Source organism: Seriola aureovittata, chromosome 14 (assembly GCF_021018895.1).
Source record: "Seriola aureovittata isolate HTS-2021-v1 ecotype China chromosome 14, ASM2101889v1, whole genome shotgun sequence".
Classification (NCBI taxonomy): Eukaryota; Metazoa; Chordata; class Actinopteri; order Carangiformes; family Carangidae; genus Seriola; species Seriola aureovittata.
In genome coordinates this window covers 1,248,911-1,269,891 of record NC_079377.1, presented here as the reverse complement: position 1 = coordinate 1,269,891, position 20,981 = coordinate 1,248,911, and the positions used below count along the sequence as shown (strand labels likewise).

The following is a 20,981-nucleotide window of genomic DNA, read 5'->3' as shown; positions in this document are numbered from 1 at the left end:
TTACATAGAAATGGGTGACACAACACAGCTAATAATCAATAGCTTCTTCTTAAAAATAGGTTTGCTGTTGCTTAATGTTACAACTGTTCAGTGCAATCACAAAGTATTCAGACCCATTCACTTTTCACAATTTGTAATGTTGCAGTCTTATGCTAAAATAATTCAAATTCATTTAAGCCCCATCAATCTATAAACAACGCAATACAAAGTGAAAACAGATCTAATACAGTGACGAAACTTATCCTACGTTAGCTTAACTTTTAAGTAAACCAGCCAATATAAAAATGACTGAGACGGTTTCCTACCTGAGAGGAGAGCAGGGCCGGGGGCAACAGGTCAGAGACATGGCTGGACACTGGAGGACCAGTCCAGTTACTCTGGACAAACATGTGGAGGCAAGCGACAGCCAGGGCCATTACAGCCAGCTCCCTATAGCAGGAAGGACACACAGAAGACATTGGAGAAAAGGGGTGAAATCTTCAGATAGTTTGAGGTTTACAGAATTGAAAAAAAAAAAAAAAAAATTGTCTCTGATTTTGACTTAGGTCACATAAGTTTCTTTTCTAACTGCCACCTCACTCTTTGGGGTAAGTAAAGGTGTTTTTATCAGACTGAGAAAATAACAAAGGGTGATAGAAAAGAGGAGATGGACGTGTGATGAAGGGAGAGGAGGAGCAATAAGCACTGCATTCAACACATACTCACAGAGAGACCTCCCCTCGGAGCAAGAGGAGAGATGCTCAGCTTACCTTATTAAAAATGAATAATTCATGACCAAAGCAATCGAGGCAGTGAGAGGAGAACCAAGACATTCCTGAGAACAACTCTGTGGATCGCTCAAATACTTCCACCATCAAACACACCATCATGTCAGTTTGGAGACTTTAATTAGTGGGTTTTGTTAGCATTGGTATCAACAAGAACCACAACATTTACTGAAATGAGGTTCAGTACTACAACTACGTAGCAACCTTTCTTGCACACCGACACTGGCAAGCAGTGCAAGCTTGTTCAGCAAGGTAATGACAAGATTGCATTTTATTAGGAACACCACACTAACTCTGGGTCGTTCCTCAGTTCTTCATCTCATGGATTCATCAGATGTTGAAAATTTCCTCTGAGACTCTGCTCCATGTTGACATGACTGCATCATATCATTTCAGATTTGTCAGCTGCACATTCATGCTGCCAATCACCTGTTCTACCACACCTACACAAGCTACATAAGGAGACATTTACTAGGAAGCTGAAGTGTGTTGATGTTTAAAGTCTGCAGCCCTGGTTGAAAAAAAAAAAAAACACACACACAGGCCTCTCATTCATTTAAATGAGGCTAATCCAGCAGAGGCTCCAGTTAAACTAAAAAGAAGTTGAACCTGCCTAAACTCACACAGCATGGGCCAATGAAAAACGTGCAAGTGCACATACCTGGTAGATTACCTTGTAAAATTAACAGCATGTTTTTACTGTTAAACTTAATGTCATCATGATGAAAGAGGAAATAATTGCTGCAGTGAAAACTCTCCAGGTGTTTAATCCTTCTTTAAACCACAGTGCAGAGTGTCTTGTAGTATATAAGCTACAGAAACTTGCCACTGTAAAGATTACCATGTACACTTGCACAGGAAAAAAGCCCCCTCATGCTCAACTTATGAAAATTTGATCTTTTAGGTTGATGCATGTTAAAGAAAAGAATCAGGTTTCAGCTCTGTTTCATGAACAGATCATCACAATGACTAAAGGACTGCAACTGACTTCCAGTTTGAAGGATTCATCTAAAGTAGATAATGGCTTGTTTCAGTTACAGCAGTTCACAGTTCCCAGGTCTGAATCCCCCAGCTGCCACAGTCAATCAAAACACATTACTGAAATTTAAAAGAATCATCTTTTTCATCTGACGTCTGACGTCCGGCAGTCCTACCTGTTGGTCTGGTCATCGCTGGTGCCTCCTGTTAGATACAGTAGGACCCGTCTCTCCAGATATGCCTCAATCTCCTCCCCCTCGCTGCAGCTGCCATCTCCAGTCAGCAGGTCTAACACCTTGGGGTTCAGCAGAACCGCCTCAAAGTCCCCCTCCATCAAGGACTCCAGCAGAGAGCCTGCCTCTGGAACATGAAGCAGCAGTATTAACATACTCATTTAGGTTATGTAACCACAGGACAACAATGCCATTAAACACAGTGGCAACATATAACTGCACAGAGATGCCTGAAAATTTGAATGTTACAGAGAATTTTCTGCATTGCATCAAATAAAAATTGATTGAAAATAGTTTAGGCCGACTCAGAAAAATGTGGATTTCAATAAATAGATCCCAGTGCAAAGCCACTGTAATGTTGGTGCTGTGTTTTTAATACATGTTTATAACTCAGAGTGAGATATAAAATATTTGCGACACTGAAGAGCTGACTGCGATTGTATCCGACTGTCAGTGTGATGAATATTGGGCCCTTTACTCCTCTGCTTGTATAGAAATGATCTGACCTGAAAGCTGTTCAGAGGTTGGGTGTCAGATTTTTGCAGATGACACTGTCATTTATGCAACAACAAAAGCTCAGAAGCTGCAGAGCTTTTAACAAGCCAGCTGGTCAGAGTCTCCCAGTGACTAATTCTACCAACACAGTTTGTGTGATTTTCATTAAAAAAAAATGTTGGATACATTTACAATAAATAATGGTCAAAAGAAAATTGGATAATTTAAATGTCTAGCTATCATTCATTCATATGGACATTAAGCTTGATGCCCACACTTTATTTAATTTTATTATAATGTTATATATATATATATATATATATATATTTATATTCATTAATATTATAACTATATTAGAAATTGTTCCAAGACTATCAAAACAAATTTAACAAGACCATACATCTATTGAAAGCAGCACAAACGTATATGCATGTCATGATTTTACCACATACATCTCTATCATCTGGGGCCAGGGCTCCCAATCAATAATCAATCTTATGTTATTATACAAATAAAACCTTAAAAGGATCAAATACTAATTAAATGGAACCATCATCAAACTCTTCAAAAACATAATTTGCTAGGTTTGGCCAATTTTATAAAGTTTAGGGCTGCACCTAACAATTATTTGTTTTTTGATTAATCTATAAATTTTTTGATCAATCAATTAATCTATCGATAATTTTTTCAATTAATCTATTTTTCTATTACTTGATTAATATAACAACAAATTTACCCAAAAATAAATTTGAAAAACTTGTCATTTATATTTCAATATTATATTCAATCATCTTCTCTTTAAAACAAATATGACAAAGAAAGCCCTGCACTGCAGGGCATTATTGTCCAACTAAAAAATAGCCCAGTCTTAACTGGTAATCTGTGTTTTACAGTGTGATATAAAGTCTCTCCAAAATAAAATTAATGCAAGAGCTTGTTCCATTCAAGTAAAAGGAATGTAGTGAAATCTACATTTAGCAATCCAACAGCAAACTGAATCCTGCCCCGGATGCTTCCGCTTCAGGTGCTCGAGCATGACAGTAGTACTGCTGTGATAAGTCATTTCTAATTTGCAGAGCTTGCAGAGCACCATGTTGTTCAGTCTCTGCTTAAAATTGTGATTGTGGGCAAGATTTTTTCGTTTCAGCTTGCTCTTCGGTGGAGTCCATGCTCTGACTAGGCGCAGCCATCTTACTTCCTCCTTGCAACGCGTCGACGCAGGTTACGTAAATTGACTTATTTACATAATCGATCATTGCGTAGCCCCAGCCCCAATAAAGTTCTCCTTCATAAAAACACTATTTAAGTGGTTTTGTGTAATTAGTTACCATGCCATGATAATCTAGGAAGGGTCAAATGTCATGGAGGAGGAGTCAGTGGACAGACAGAGGAAGATCAACTCCGACACCACAGACCATCTTTGAACAATAGTGGATCTTTCCCCCATATACAACTGCTTGTTATCGTGTGACCGAGGCTCAATACTTAGGTAACGTGATGATAACTGAACCGTCTCCATGACAAGTGACCAAAACTCTTTAGATCTTTCAGTAAGTGGACTTCCTCCTTCCTGTTAAACTACAATGTCTAATCTTCTAACCTTCTAACTCAACTCTACAAACTGACAGGTTAATTCTTGCTGTGTTGAGAACTTCATTTGCAAAACTACATACAGTTAATGAGCTGTAATCATATTTTTGTCTTGTTTAAACTCATCTCCCTGGGTTTCATATTCAAATTACAAAATAAAGTAATTATCTGTGGGTTCATCACTTTGACTGAGACACCTTTAACATAAAGCTAGTCACGACCAGTTAGTCTGAACTAAATGCTGAATCAGCATGCTAACATGACCACAATAATAATGATAGAATGTCAATGTGCAGCATTCTCACAATATTAGTTAGTGAGTTAGCATGCTAACATTTGCTAATTAGCACTAATGGTGGCATTAGAGAAAAAGTCAGGGGATCAACAAAGTGCTTAAAGTTCATCGTGTGCCAGTTTTGTGCTGTACAGAAGATGTTGAATTATAGACCTGTGGGCTGCAAAAGTAGTGCAAGTGGGCCACAAGTCATAACAAATATATATATATATATATATATATACACATATACACATACATACAGATAAATGTTATCAAGCTCCCTTCTGGTATCGTATGATTCTGAAATATTGCCAGGTAGGGACTTTTGCTTTTCACTTTGACATCAAATCCTTCACCAGTCAACTGTCTGATCGTCATGTGATCAGACTGTCACTCTGTGATCTGACTCTGCCCTGCTGCTGCTCAGAGCAGACACATTCAGTTTATAATTACAGCATCCAACTAAGTATTGATAACTAGTATTTTACAAGTACATTTTTTATTTGATGAATATGGGTGCTGCATGAGCCAAATTGGTTTTCATGTCTATAAAAAATGAAAAAAAGATGATAGGACCAGTGGGTAAGTTATGCAATCGGTGAGAGCCTGAACACTGTGTAACTCCAGTAACAGCTTCTACTACGACAACCCTAATTCTCACCTTCAGGTCAGTCACATGATCTCTCAACTGTACCCAAGGCTTCAATAAGTAATTGCAGTGGAAATAGTGTTGTAAAGGAGGTGTGGAGATTTCATCTCACTCTGATCTAATGAAACCCATAACAGCACAGAAAGAAGGGAGGGAGTGGCTGAGGAGAAGAGGAGGGCTCTGGCTTTATGAGGGGGAAAATCAAAGTCTGAGCTATGGCCACATGTCTAATGGCATTTCAGCTGCCCTTCAGGTCTGCCCATGAAATGGCAGCAATTATGGAAAACAAGGCAGAGAGCCTCAAAATGGTCCATAAGTCATAGAGGTTCAGGCAATTAGCTGCAGTTAATAAGGAAATGGTGAACAGAATTTGCGAACAGGGCTGAGCAGCAAAGATGACCGACCAGGTGTATCTCAGACAGACAATATATTCACTGTGCACAAGCTAGAACTAGCTAGAACTGAACTGCACATGATTACAGTCTGGTGGGTTCTGCCTCCACTGAATGGGTGGGGCGGTTCACACAGCCTCGAGCTCGATTACACCTGAATCAATTCATTAGGCCACCTTTAATTCTTAGTTTTATTGACCTGTGATCATTTTATTCTAGAGGCTTTTCCTCTGGTTTGATATGATGACAATAATTCATGATGAAAATAAATATAAAGTGTATTTAACTTAACATAACCTGTGATCTCAATTTTAATTATTAAAGTAAATTCTCAAATGAAAGTAGGAATTAACTCAAATCAGTACAACCACACAGTCGTCTCACTTCACCACTCTGCTGCTCTCTGTTTCTTGTTTTAACAGAAATACCCCCCAAATAACCCCCAACTCAAATTAAAGCTGAGATTTGGCACTTTAATGCAGGATCCAGTCTTTTATTAGGGTTCAATGTCCTGGACAGTCTATTACAGGGTTGACATATAGAAACAATCCACCATTCATGCTCACATTTACATAGGCACCTGGAGTCACCAATTAACCTGCATGACCTTGGACTGTGGGTGGAAGGCAGAGTATATATATATATATATAATATATATATATATATATATATATATATATATATATATATATATATAGGTACACATATTAGATTTGCATATGCGTGGCTAGTCTCTTCCATGGAAAGTAGCAAAAGTTTGTCCAAAATGTTGTATGTATCACAGTATTGAACTAAGTAGTAGTACGGTATAATTTGTATTATAAGGTTTTGCATCAGCTATGAGAATGAGCATTCACTTCCACGTTGTGTGAAACACTCCGGATTCTGTCATGGTGTTGTTTCCTTGGCAATGCGCCTCCGTGAATTTGGGGGGCGGAGCTTCGAAAGGAGCACTGAATGGAGGGTTTTTTGTTTTTTTTGTTTAGTAAAAATATCAACATGGCTTACTACACTTTTAACTGGCATACAAGAAGAAAGACTGACAGTAGGTGACACTTAGTAAACAGTACATGGTTTATGTTGTACAATTTAAGTGACTACCACTGTGCTGTTTAACTTTGGCTCAGTGTTCGATTCCAGCGGTTTGTGACAGATGTGAGCGGCTCAACATGAGGGCGGACTCCACTGATGTTACTTGTCAGCTCATCAGCAAACGACACAGCTACGTAACGACTTTCCATGTAGCTAGCTGCTCTATTAGCAAACCTCAGTGTGAATTATCCCCCTACTCTCTACCTCAGTATTATTTATAGAGACGAAAAATCGGGCGAGCTAAAGCTAACGTTACGTTAGCTCTAATGTTACGAAAGTTGACGTTTAATTAACATAACATTGTGTATGGTGTGTAAGCCGAATTGCAAAGCTTCTCACAACAATTAAAAGTCTCTATCAAGTATAATCTCATAATATATCTACTGTTGCCCATAAACGAGGCGACTTAAAACTGCCAAAATCTTAATGGGGTTTGGCAGGACGTTCACACACGGGAGAGAACAGCACGTACCGCTGCAAACAGCAGTTATTCAATTCATTTCAACTGTAGCTGTAGTCTAACTGCGGCCACAGCTTTCATTGTCAGTGACGGCTACACCGGTGTCGTTACCGTGAGTTTCATCAGCGGGAAAAGCCTCTACGCCGCTGTGTAGAAAATGTCACTGTCCCCTGTAAGCGACCACCACCTGCCTGTGTATCGATCTGTGCAGCGCCCATCATATGACAAAACCTGCCTTGCTCATGACGGTATTAATAATAAAAACACACCCCGGTGTCTCACCTGCAGTACTGAAGACACTCTGCTTCCATTGCGTTGCCTCGCTGGGTGTTAAAAAGCCACGGAGAACGGGGATCTCCACGTCCAGCGGCATCACTTAACACCTCTGGTTCCTGCTAAAGTGTAGTAGGAGCTGCTGCCTTCTGTCAGGACGGTCCCGGACCAGAGCCCAAGATTCACCGCTGTAGTAATGCGCCAAGTCACTGCTTCTCAATCCCAGATTAAATGTTTATTTTCACCCATGTGGTTTAACTGGCATCAGTGAGCAGCCATGACAGATGCGCATTGCATTGTGGGAAAATTAATGAAGCCTTGCAGAGGGACGCCGGGCATTTTCAACGTTTGTAGACAGAGTTGCGATGTTAAATGTACCAGTACATGCATGTTAACTTCAGTTCATGTTGGGCCTATTTAACAGCATATAATAGTGACCTTTATTTATGACAAAGCACAGATCAATGCAGTTATAAAAACTGCACCTACCAACAAAAACGGCATAACATCCAAAATATATTTTTATTACTATCCTATATATTACTCATTTTTATTAACATATGGAAACGCTTTTTTATTTCTACTAATAACAACAACTCCATTTGTATAGCACATGTTTGCATAGATGCAGCATATTGCTTTAAAAAGACATCCATATCCTAGACTAGAATGACACTGAGTACAGCACATACCTCTGGCCAAACATCTTCTGCCACCAGATTCGGTTTATTATCTAGTTCTGCAAATTCTACAAACTCATGAATCTCAACATCATAATTTTACAAAAACATCCAGACATTAATTCCTAGGAAATTGATAAATGTGTTGAAAAGTGCCCAATCTTGCAGTCAAAAATTTAAAAAATGAAAAAATTCCTGGATCAGCCCCTCAGATCAGAACTGGATCCGTACCAAAATTTAATGGGTCTTCCTTGGTCCATGGCCTATCCCTCCACCAGGTTTGGTGCAAATCTGTTCAGTACATTTTGTATAATCCTGCTGACAAATAAACAAACAAACACAGGTGAAAACATAATCTCCTTGGTAGAGGTAAAAAAAAAAAAAAGGTAAACACTTAAAAAATCCACATCTATTGTTCTCACCATTTCAAAGTAAAGTGTCACAACCTGGAGACTGGACAATGGAGAGGCGACTAAAAACTATTTACTGGGCACTAGAAGAGAAATTAAACTAAAGAAAAACTAAACACAACAAAACCAAAAGGAGAAGACAGAGAGAGAGCGACTGCCACCAGCTTAGAAAGGCCAGTCAGTCCAGAGGCCTGTACTATGAAGCAAGTTCAACATACCCAGGATAACTTTTTTTAACCTAAGCTTAATTGAACCTAACATTGACCGTCCTGATAACCTGTACGACGAAGCAGGTTATCACCTGGCTCAGTTAAACCTGGGTTTACCTGTCTGGCTAAGAGCGTGTTCATGTATAAGAGGTGGAGTTGTTAATTATAAGCAAGACTGTCAGAACCATGAATGAAGTTCTTAATATGATATGTGAAAATATGATGATACTTGCCGGTAAGTTTGAGTTCAATCATGTCCAAAAGTGATATTCAACAAGGTGAAATGTAAACAATATGATCACATGACTACAATAAAAAGAAATATTTCTGAATATAATTAGTATTAAAGTCAGATTAAGGATATATTGTAAATAAGTGGATGAACAACCCACAACAGTGTGTGGATCATTGTTCTAATCAAAGACATCAGAGGTTTAGTTTTTATTTCCAGTCATCGTCACAGAGTCTCCTCATGTTATTCTGAGCTGTGGTCATGGAAGAAGAGTAAGAGCATCAATACAGTCAGGAATCCTGTTGGATTAAGGAATATTTGTTCAATCAAAATTAAGCTATGATAAACCCTCTGTTTGTTAGAAGCTCTGTTTTAAAACCAGAGTGGACACATGCAAGATCTGGAACAGCAAAACGATTCAACTGATAAATATCTACTACTCATTATTTATCACTTAATTGTAAAGTCTTTTGTTCCCATCAGGATCCTGTATAAATGATGACTCGGTTTTTCCAGGTATCTGATTGGTCAGTAGTTTGGCTGTTGACAGGTTTTGATTTGATCCTTGAAGTTAACCTGCATTGGAGCAGATTAGGAGTTCAGCGTAAATTCCCATGGTGATTTAAGTGAACCACCGTAGTAGGATTGAAAATCTAATCCTGTAGTTACCTTGATAACCTCAAATCATGCTCCGTAGTCCAGGCCTCAGTTGAGCTGAATATCTCTGACAACCTGACTCCGCCCCCAAGGCTGCTGCAGGAAGAGTGAACATTAGGTTCAGGCCCAGAAGGAAGCAGAGAGAACTGGTTAGGGTTAGTGAAGATGTTCAGGGCAGTTTAGTTCTTGATTATCTTAAGCCAGGCTGTGGTATAATGAATTCTGGGTAAATTAAGACTTTTTTTTTTTTTCAATATTAAAAAAAAAAAAAAATGGCTGACCAAGGAACTGCTCAGCTCCATTTACCTCAACTTCCATGGACCAACTGTCTGCAGAATTTGCAAAACAGGATCACACTAAGGGAGGATGTTTCTTTCCTGATCCAAGAGTCCATTAAACCACTCCAGGCCTCGCTGGACTCCCTACAGACAACAGTGAACTCTTTTCAGAACCGACTCAACTCTGTGGAATCTGTAGCAGGTGAAAACTTTTAATGTCTATCGGAGTCCACCACCAAAACGCTCAAAACCCAAAGCCAATCCATGTTGGACAGGCTTGATGACCGCAGAACCGATCGTGGAGAGCTAATCTCCGTTTATTGAACATTCCTGAAGGCAGCGAAAACGGTAAAGACACAGTTAAGTTCATGTCGGAGATGTTGATGCAGGTGATGGGCCCCAAAGTTTTCACTGCACCACCTGAACTGGGGAGAGCTCATTGTCCCCCAACTTTAGGATCCAGTCAGAGAAAATCGCCTCACCTGTTCCTGGTCTGTTTCTCCGGATTTCAGCGGCTCCGCTGCATTGGGCCACAAACCATGAGCTGAAGTTCTGGGGTCTATTAAGACTTCAGACCAGCGCTTGCCAAAAAACGTGCTGCATTTAATGATATAAAGCTAGCCCTGTACCAGAAGAACGTCTGATTCCAACAATTACACCCGGCCCAGCTGTGCGTTATACTGGAGTGAAGTGATCACCTTTGATTCACCGGATGATGCTAAGAAGTTTTATGACCAGAGGATCAGTAAAGAATAGGAACGTGTGTTTCTGCTTTGGACTGTGCTTATGAGCTATATGAATTGACTTGAAAATGTGTTTGTTCAACCATCTCTGACCTTATTCTGTCAACAGCTTTTGGCCTCTAGGCATGGCCACTTTTGCTGACATTATCGCCGACATTATCAATGTTTATACCTGTAACTGGGATGGTGATAAATTCATAAATTCAATATTTCACTAATACTAGACTTAAACTCACAGCAACTTATTTTTGGTGATGACCTAAACTGTGTTATTAATCCAATACTACACTGTTCTAATCCTAAATCTACAACTCTTCTTCTTTTCTTTAGTACACCATTCATATAGTAGAATAGAACATATTTTATTGACAGAACTCTTCTTCCATGTGTCACAAGAACTGAATATCTAACTATAATCGAATCAGATCATGTCCATGTGTTGCTAGACATTACATTTCCTCTTAAGTTGGAATGCCCTCCTTGGAAACTAGACAAAACTTTACAGGCTGACAAGGCCTTTTGTGAATTAATATCCAAGAAAATTGATGACTTCATAGAATTTAACAAAAAAGATTATATTTTTCTTTCACTCCTCTAGGAAACATTAAAAGTTGTAATCAGGGGACAGATTATGTCATACTCAGCTAGGATTAATAAAATATGGAAACTTAAAAAAGATCAGCTCATTAAATCAATAACCACAGACGCTCAATACTCTACCTCCCCGTCCTGAACTCTTTAAAAGAAAGCTAGATCCCCAAACTCAGTACAACTTGTTATCAACTGATAAGACAGAATGAATTTCTGTGGTTATGTCTATGAATACGACGAAAAAGCTGGTCGTCTTCTGGCACACCAACTTAAGAACCGATCAGTTGCTCAACAAATCCCACAAATAAGGAAACCAAATGGTGAATTTACTATGCCATTTACTGGCCATGATTGCTTCCTAAGTGAATTCTTTAAAACAGTTTCTAACAAATTATCTATTATTCTACTTGATATGTTTAATGATTCTCTCTCCTGTGGGTCACTGCCGCAAACATTGACTGAGGCATCAACCTTTTGGTAGCTTAAACCAGATAAGACAACGTAGAATGCGATTCATATCGACCCATCTCTCTGTTAAACAGCGATGTGAAGATCTTAGCCAAAGCTCTCGCCCTTTGTCTTGAAACCCTTTCTGGTACCCCACCAGGTCATTGTCTCACTGGACGCAGAGAAAGCCTTTGACAGGGTTGAATGGGAATACTATTTAAATGTTTAAAAAATTTGGATATGGCCCAAATTTTATTTCATGGATTAAACTTTTATACAATTCACCCAAATCCTCCATAGTTACAGATGGTAAGCAATCACGGTACTTCCAGCTGTCAAGAGGGACTCGACAGGAATGCCCAATCAGTCCATCGTTATTTGTCTTATCCGTAGAGCCCCATCTATCACACTCAAATCATTGCCATCAGTAAGTGGAATTCATAGAGGTGGAGAAGAACATAGGTTATCTCTATATGCGGATGATTTATTATTATTTATATCACACCCTATTCTAAGTATACCTCATATTACCCATGCATTGAAGAAAGCTGGTACATTCTCTGGGTACAAACTTAACTTTAGTAAAAGTGAATGTTACCCTGTTAACGACCTAGCTCTTCAAATACAGGATAACGCTTTACCGTTCCAAATGTCTAGGAATGGCTTCAAATACTTGGGCATCGATATTACAAGAGATATGCAGGGCCTTTTTCAGGAAAATTTCTCTCCTCTATTTGAGAAAGTTAAAATGGATTTAAAGAAATGGAAATCTGCTCCCCAAATTCCTGTAATTGCTCCAATGCTCCAAAATCTTCATTCCAATCTATCAACAAAGCTTTCACTTCATTCATATGGAATGATAAGTGCCCCAGATTACTTATGGAACTACTGCTGAGGCCTAAACTACAGGGTGGCTTAGCTCTACCAAGTCTTTGCTATTATTATTGGGCTGCAAATATACAAAACATCATTCATAGTCTTCATTCTCCCGATACAAACTTAGAAGCTGTATCTTGTATTTCAACATCCCTGACAGCTTTGGTCACTTCCAGCCTTCCCCTTTCTACCTCACACTTTACTAACAATCCATTTGTCATCAACACCCTTAGGATATGGTTCCAATTTAGACAGAACTTTGGCTCTAAGACTTTTATTAACTTAACTCCTAAATGTAATAATCACCTTTTCCCCCAGCTAGATTAGACTCAGCATTTTTCTCTCTGACAAACACATGGGATTTCTACATTTAAAGACAGACAGGGGACATGGATGGTGTTTTTGCAAGTTTTGATGATCTGCCACACAAATATGACCTTCCTGGATCTAGCTTATTTCGCTATTTTCAAGTCTGCCACTTCCTTCAGTGCCATGATCCCAACTTTCCAAACATACCCTCAGTTTCAGGCTTAGATGAGATTGTAGACATTCCCTTTAATTCAAAGGGGCTAGTTTCAAGAATAAATTACCTTAGCTTCTCTTAAAAATGTAACTCTTGCAAAGATTAAGGCAGACTGGATGGGTACTCACTTAGAGGCTGTAGGGACAAATTCCCTTCCATCTGGGGCGTCAGTTTTGAAATATTTAGGTAAACTTAAAACTATGCCCATTACTCCTTAGTAGCTTTTTCCATTTCAGGACAGTTACCATATTTATTGTTTTAAATATTTTTTATATTTATATTTTTATGGTTTTGGGTATATGAAAGGGACCAGATAAGGAATCATTTAGGTGGCCTGTTTTTTTTTTTTTTTATATGCCCCTTCAAGTGATTATAAAACGGTACTTGGAGGCATGCTTATTACACATGTATACTTTATTTATTATGTATTTAATACACCATGTACATCCAGCTTGTGTGCATATACATATATTTACATGCATATACACAAGGACATTGGGCATGGCAAAAATTGACCTTGTTAATTTCATTTTTTATTCTTATTAGTTAATCAATTTACTTAATTATTTTGTTTGTCTCTGTTCTAGGTGAGCATACCCCATGTTGATTTTAGGTGGGGTGGGTGGCTGGGTAAAGAGGATATTTGTTGTTTATTGTAGGAAATATTTGTTTAAGTACATGCTCATTGTAACAAACAATATGTCAGTCTTTATTTTAGTGAAATGGTCTTACTTGCATTAGAATCATCTATGAGCAAAAAAGACTGACCTAATACTACAGACCAGTCTGAAATATCTTTGTGAAACCAGCCCCTGGTTAAGGTGAGGGGAAACAGACTTCACTTCCCCCTGAATCTACTCCCAAGCATGGGAGTGTAACACCAACCCTGCAGGAGGAGAAATTATTTGTGGTCAACAATTTTCAGCATTTAATGAATACTGAATGCTTTCAGTCTATGAGTCTGTGTCTTTGGCCCAAATCCAGGTATCTCAACAACTACTGTCCACACATTTACAAGTATTTTATTCATACCGTGGTGTTTAAATGGTCTGTCCATGTCATGCAGTAAATCCTCCTGTATTCAAAAGAACAACAGCTCCTAAAATCAGGGACAGAAGAAAAAGAATGTCACTTCCATCTGAGTTACACCTGCTTTGAATCCTGGTCTGAGATTTTGGAGAGGCTCTTAATCAGTGGTTATGATTGGCCTCACAACACATTTCTAGTCAGAGACAATATATTTTAGGCTATATAGTCAATATCTTGTCATTATTAATCAGTCAAGTCATGTATGTACATTTATACTTGGAGAGTTACTTTAATTAGGTGGTTTTCATCCACCTTGTATCAGGGCAGTTAACTGTTGTGACTGGCCATAAATGCAATAAGGTGTGATGATCAAATGAGTGTATGATGAATATTCTGTCTACAGCTTCAGTTCAGCTTTTGTGAACAAAGCCAAACTGAAAAAGCCTATCCCAAATTCCAGGTACTGACCGTATGTACTGTCTAGAACTTATGTTACTATTTTTAGAACTGTGAAGCATTATAATAGATTTGGAAAAGGGTGGGTCATAAGGATATAAATAAACTCTGTTCTGACTGATATTTAGCCCTGACAGCCTCATTATGTCACATCAGTGAAGGAAGGTGTATCCAAAGTGATGATTATCACAGTGTACCTCTACCTCTAACAGAACTGCCAGACTCTTTTTTTGTCCAGACAGAACACTGATAGTCTCTATAATATCATACTAATGTATCAGATGTTTGTGTTTATTTAGACTCCTGTTAGCTACTGCATTGTAACAGCAGCTCCTCATCCTGGGAGCCATATAAATATATTTACAATAGACAAAATCTACAAATAACAGTTAACATCCATACTCACGTCAACACCTAACACCATGATGACTCAAACCCTGTCTAGTACATAAAAATGCTCTGCATATATTTATCTTGGAGAAGTGAAAATACATAAAGTAACAAGCCATCATCCACTGAACCACGAGTAAACTGATGGATAGCTCTCCAGAGCCACATCACATCTTACAGGACAACGTTACACTATTTTGTGTAGAAACAGATTAAATCCAATGCTGCTTCTTTTCAATGGGTAAGGTGCAGAGCAAATTTTGAAGTGCTCACAATGGCCTTTGCCCTCAGGATGGTAGAGAGCAGTGTGTGTCTTCTGAATGCTATAAAAAGGTTGCATAGCTGCTGTATCAGGACACTTTCAAAGTTTCTTCCCTGGTCAGAATGAAGGAAGGCAGGTACTCCAAACTTGTAGAACCACTCAGTCACAAGGACACTTGCTGTTGAAGTAGCATGTTGATCTCTTGTAGCTAAAGTTTGGGTTAACTGTGAGAAATAATCTGTCATAACCAGAACATCTTCCTTGGCAGACTCAAGTAGGGTAAAAGCTATTGTGATCGTAATTGTGAGGATCACGAATACAGACTGATGTGAACCCAAAAGCACAACAATGAGGCAGCAGAGTCTCAAAGAAAGCTCAGTTTACTGAATTCAGACAGTCACAAATCAGGTAACCAGATGATCAGGCAAACAAATCCAATGGGGAGCAGGCAGGAGATAGAAACAAAACTAGGTGAAAACAAACTAAGAGTTGGAGGGATTCATGACAGTAATATAACTTTCTATGTAACACAGGGTCAAGCACATGTTCAACAAATTGGTATCTTAGAGGAACAGCTGAATTGACCATATCACCAGAGGTGCTTTTAGCCACCTTCTCCATGAGGTAAAAGAAGGCTCCTGAAGGGATTCAACATCGAGCTGCTTTTTAGAAAAGTAATTCCCTTGTAATGGCACAAAAGACTTTGAACCAAATTATTGGAGAATAATCAGTATGCATTCTGAATCCTCACAATCTGCCCGAGGCTCCTCTTTAGCATCACTTCCGAGGTGATCGTAGATAAAACGAGTAAATTCCTGGAGAAATTTTGAATGTGCCTGCTGCTTGGTGCATGTACTTGACTGTTCATGTTTCAATCTGTACAAAGGACGTTACTTTCAGTTTCATTCATGTCGTAGAGACGTATCCTAACACTGACCTCAGTCACTGCTAATGTCCCTCAAAAAGCCTTTTGAAGCTGTTAAGACTGGCCAAAATAACCTCACACCATTTCAAACCCAAATTTGTCCCCACAACATGTATACACACGCACATGCCCTAACAGAAGTTGATCTGCAATAAAGTTATACCACTATATCCCCATGTAGACGATAGCTTCTAAGATTGAACTTTCATTACCTACCTCTTACCTTTCTGAGACTCTTATTTTGAAAGTGTATCCATTTCATGGAAATAGCGTGTGTCTGTAAATGTCTGTGCTTTGGTGTTTGTTAGTATGAATTGTATAAGCGTTTTTACAACAGAGCCAATAATGCCCTCTTACAATGTTGAGACTTTTATTTTGAAGGTTAATTCAAATCATGGAGATGGTGTTTGTATGTTTCTGACAATATATGTATATGTATGTGAGTGTGTGTGTGTGTGTGTGTGTGTGTGTGTGTCAATGTGCATGTGTATATTGTTGTGTGTGGCAGTAGAGCTGTCTACCATGGAGCCTCCGAAACCTTGTCTTGCCAGGTTGAGACACTTTTTTATAAGGTGAATATCCAAAGGTCCGAGAGTGTTTGTGTGTCTGTCAATATACAGTATGTGTGTACATATGTGTACAAAAATGGGTTTTTAACAAAATTGTCCTCACAATCATAGAAAGACATGAAGACACACACATATACAGTGCTGATTTGCCTTATAGATGCTTATTACGCATGCATACTGTATTTATTATGTATTTAATACACCATGTGCATCCAGCCTGTGTGCATATACAGATATTTACATGCATATACACAAGGACATTGGGTATGGCAAAAAAGTGACCTTGTTAATTTTATTTTTTTTATTTTTTTATTTTTTTATCTCATTAGTTAATCAATTTACTTAATTATTTTGTTTCTCTTTGTTCTAGGTGAGTGTACCCCATGTTGATTCTGGTTGGGTGGATAGGTGGGTAAAGAGGATATTTGTTGTTTATTGTAGGAAATATTTGTTTAAGTACATGCTCACTGTATTTTGTAATTGTCAACATTTCCAAATAAAACAAAAAAATTATATAATATATATTTATATATATTATTTATATATATTTTTTTTTTTAATTAACTCGCCAGTCTTTATTTTTGTGAAATGGTCTTACTTGCATGATTAGAATAATCTATGAGCAAAAGAGACTGGCCTAATACTACAGACCAGGTTAAGTTGAGGGGAAACAGACTTCACTTCCCTCTGAATCTACTTCTAAGCATGGGAGTGTAACACCAACCCTGCAGGAGGAGAGCTTATTTATGGTCGACTTATAGATGCTCTCATACTTGAGAGTAACAAGGTTAAGAGTTAATGAATTTAATTAGCCAATAAGAATAAGCTTTGTGTCTTTGATAGCTTTGATACTAGTTTGTGTGTGAGTGTGTGTGTGGGTGCATGCATGCATGTGTGTGGGTCTATGTGGGTCTGGCTGTGTATGTGAGAGTTAATATTTTACACTGTAACTTTTATTCTCCTGTTTTATCTGTCTTATTCCTTTTTAGCTTCTTTTTATTTCCAAATTCAACACTTTTTAATTGGATTTAAATGTCTTTTGCAACTTGTGTTGCTTTTATGTTCTGTCTTGATGCCTTTTATGCTCTATGTAAAGCACTTTGAATTGCCTTGTTGTTGAAATGTGCTATACAATTAAACTTGCCTTGCCTTGCCTACGTGTGTGTGCAGGGGTAAAACTTGGCCAGAGCCCGATGAAGCTGAGCTCCGCCTCCTCACGCCCAAATCGGACCAAGCTGAAGTTGAGCTTCATCTCCCTCAAAATCATATCATCATATCACACTTTAAATCCTCCAGTACCCCTAACAGCATATGAGTTTTGATGAGTAATATTGTAGACTACAAAGAGAGATGTTTGAGGTGATTTCTACACCTAACCAATGTTAACAACTACCTCTATAGGTTACTGCTATCAGTTATCACGTCATCAGATGCTTCAGGCATTTAGTCTCTGACAGCACTAATATCACCATCTGAGATTCAGTCAAATTGTTTTGGTCCATGGTGAGTTTTCAAAAGTTAATCTCTGAGTTAGATAACATCTTGTGAGTATTTACTGAGCTGTGTTTCCTTGGTGAACTAGACATATTCTCTCCCCTCCTTTGTGGTATGTGAACATTTCAATTAGAGAAACAAAAATACAGTTTGAAAGCAGAGCATGAAAAACTAATTCATAACTGATGACGTCGTAGACACTGACAGACAAGACCGAACAGCAGGGACTTATTCAGATCATCGGGGCAAAGTGAGAAATCTTTTATCGTCATTTATTTCATATACACAGCAAAATCTGTAGTGTTGTTTTTTCAGTGTTAATAAATTTGAGTCGGTGAGTGTTGATTTTGGTGTTGTTTTAACACTTGTAGTGATAATAACGCTCTGCGAGCGTTGTCAATTAAGCGAGTTAAATGTTTACACCTGTGACTGAGTTGCACTCACTCCGGGCGGAGTTGATCACAACATCCGGTTTGGCCGTGCGCAGCCCGCCTTTTTCACTCGACAGCAAAGAAAAACCTTGTGTGGATGAACGTTACACGGCTTAAAGAAGGTAAGAACCTAATATATTTACGTCTACCGGATGGTAATCGCTGTATGAAGTCGTGATAAAATCATGGGGTGTAAAACAACTGAGTTTTTATCGACACTGGTTGAGGCAGGCTGTTAAATTAATTCATTCACGTTAGCTGGCAAGGAGTGGTTGCTTGAAACAAAAGTTATCCAGTGGCAACGTATCCGGCCAAATATGAAGTATTACGATAAAATAAATGTTTTTAAATGTATTAAGGTGAGGTGGATTAATGTTAACGTTGATGGTGAGTTTTTTGTCGAATGTAAAACTGTGCAACAATGTGGGGGAGGGGTGGTGGCGTCTCCGTTTAATCAGGCAGGGACAACATTCACACGGCTGTAATTTCAACACTACAATAAGCGTGATATATCGCATTTACCGTTTTCTAGCGGCCAAGAGTGACCTCTCCATGCACCCATTTCTGTGTGTGCACATGTGGTGCGACTGCATGCCAGAGAGACGGCAGTTTTTTTTTTTTTTTTACTGTGAAAGACTGGCGGGCCCAAACCGAGAGTGGCGGCTGAAACACTGCTACAGGCCAGGGACCACAATGCGTCCATCTCAGTCTCAAAAATTAAAACCTGATGAAGTCTGTTTAACAGCCACATTTCTCCACATATTCTACAAGGTGGAGTCTAAAGATGTGGCAATGTTGCTCAAGGTGAAGTACCAGAATACGAAGAAGTACATCCGATTGCTGTCGGGGTTCACCTTTTTGGATTTCATTGCTCAAGGTGAGTAGCCATCTCAAAGTTGCCTTCACAACAAATAAACACAAGGATTTATGTATTTAGGATGGCTATTTTGGTTTTCAATTTGGGTATCAATTTTACATCTGTTTTCATCGTTATCTTACAGTCAAATACAAGTTTGGGCTTCCTGATGCAACCGAACTTGATGCTTTCGATGAAACCAACACATTAGTCGAGGAAGACATCTTTTCTGAACTGATAGAGGCCAGTCCGGATTTATGCCTGACAGTACATGACAGAATTCCTGATGCAGGTAGATACATTTCTCTGTCATCCATAAATCATTGATATTGGTTAAATCAGATTTTGGTTTAGTCATCATCAGTAAAAAGTGGGGAGTGTCTTACTTTATTCATTGGAACATGATCATCAACCAATCAGGTAAAAGAACCTCTGGCATAAGTCTATATACTATTTCATGTCTTGACAATAGCTGTGTTTTAAAGATTTAAGTGTTGCTTTATAATCTAACTGTATTTTCTTCTTATCATATTTGAAAGTGTAGTTATATTTTGTAACCTGATTCTGATCACATGAAAACCATTAACCCTAACTACCCAGCTCAGACACTGGAGGAAAACATCGTTCTTGAGATACAGCTTGATCCTGATCCTGGTCCAAGTCCAACGACACAAGATGGAATTTCAGAGGAAGGTATGTCTCAGTATAAAATTAGTTGTAATCAATGTTCAGGGTTTTTCTACTTCACAAATATAATTTGAGATGTCATGTCTCTGCCTTGGCTACTATAACAAATTACATTATCAAAAATTATATTTTAAAGAAAGATCTGTATCTAATTGCAAAAACAGTTTGGAAATGTGGGATCAGGTTTAATTTGATGATGATTTTTAACCTGTGTCTGGGAAAGCACCAAATGCTACATTTCAGGCATGTCACAGTTCTGTTATTTCTTTTAGACTTCTCTCCTTTAGATCATTCCACATCAACCTCCCTCACGGATACAAACACATCTTCATCTGACAATGACCACACCAGTCGAATAGAACATGGGACTCCCATAGGCAGACGTACATCCAGCCAAGTCATACCCAGGCCTACCACAGAGGTTTCTGAGTCGGAGGCTGCAAAAGAGGTACTGAAGGGCAGCAGATGTAATTTACATTGTTGATCATCATAAAGTGTCATACTAAATCAGTTTCTCGTCAGAGTATTTGTGACATTTAGAATGAATAGGTTTGGCTAATAGCTCTGTACTTAGTAATCTAAGGCAGATAAGAAACAACATTGCTTTTTCCCATATCATATTGCAGTTGCATTATCAGCTAAACAATTGGTTAGAATTTTTTGTTTTGCTGAAATTGCTGATCCATTTTTGTGTGTAAAAACCCTCCTGATCCAGTGATTTTAACTTTTACTCTTTATCTTGTGGTATATTGTTAAAATTATGTTATCCTGAAAGATGGATTTGTACACAGAAAACTTTATTTTCTCTCATGAATAGATGGTATATAATGCTTTGCAAACCTGGGGGTGAGGATGTCATTGAAGAGTACAAGGCAGAAAAGTCGCTCACTCACCGCACCCGGAGACAGCTTGTCAACATATTGGCTAGCCATATGACTGAAAGCCATGGGTGAGTGTTAAGTGAATTGTTAGATTGAAAACATTATATTAAGATATATTATAGTGGATTTTCAAAATAGATTGCATTGAA

The 20,981-nt window shown here is 38.4% G+C and overlaps 1 protein-coding gene across 1 annotated transcript in view; it reads right to left on the bottom strand.

Annotated features, from left to right (window-relative positions):
• ttc27 (tetratricopeptide repeat domain 27) overlaps positions 1-7,489 on the bottom strand; it is a 59,985-nt gene extending 52,496 nt beyond the window's left edge. The window contains exons 1-3 of the mRNA XM_056396248.1: positions 7,216-7,489; positions 1,922-2,105; positions 306-429 (exon numbers count right to left, since the gene is read on the bottom strand). Of these exons, the coding sequence (XP_056252223.1) occupies positions 306-429; positions 1,922-2,105; positions 7,216-7,306 (399 nt within the window). The 5' untranslated portion in view covers positions 7,307-7,489. The remainder of the gene's footprint in view (positions 1-305; positions 430-1,921; positions 2,106-7,215) is intronic.
• Positions 7,490-20,981: the final 13,492 nt, after the last annotated feature.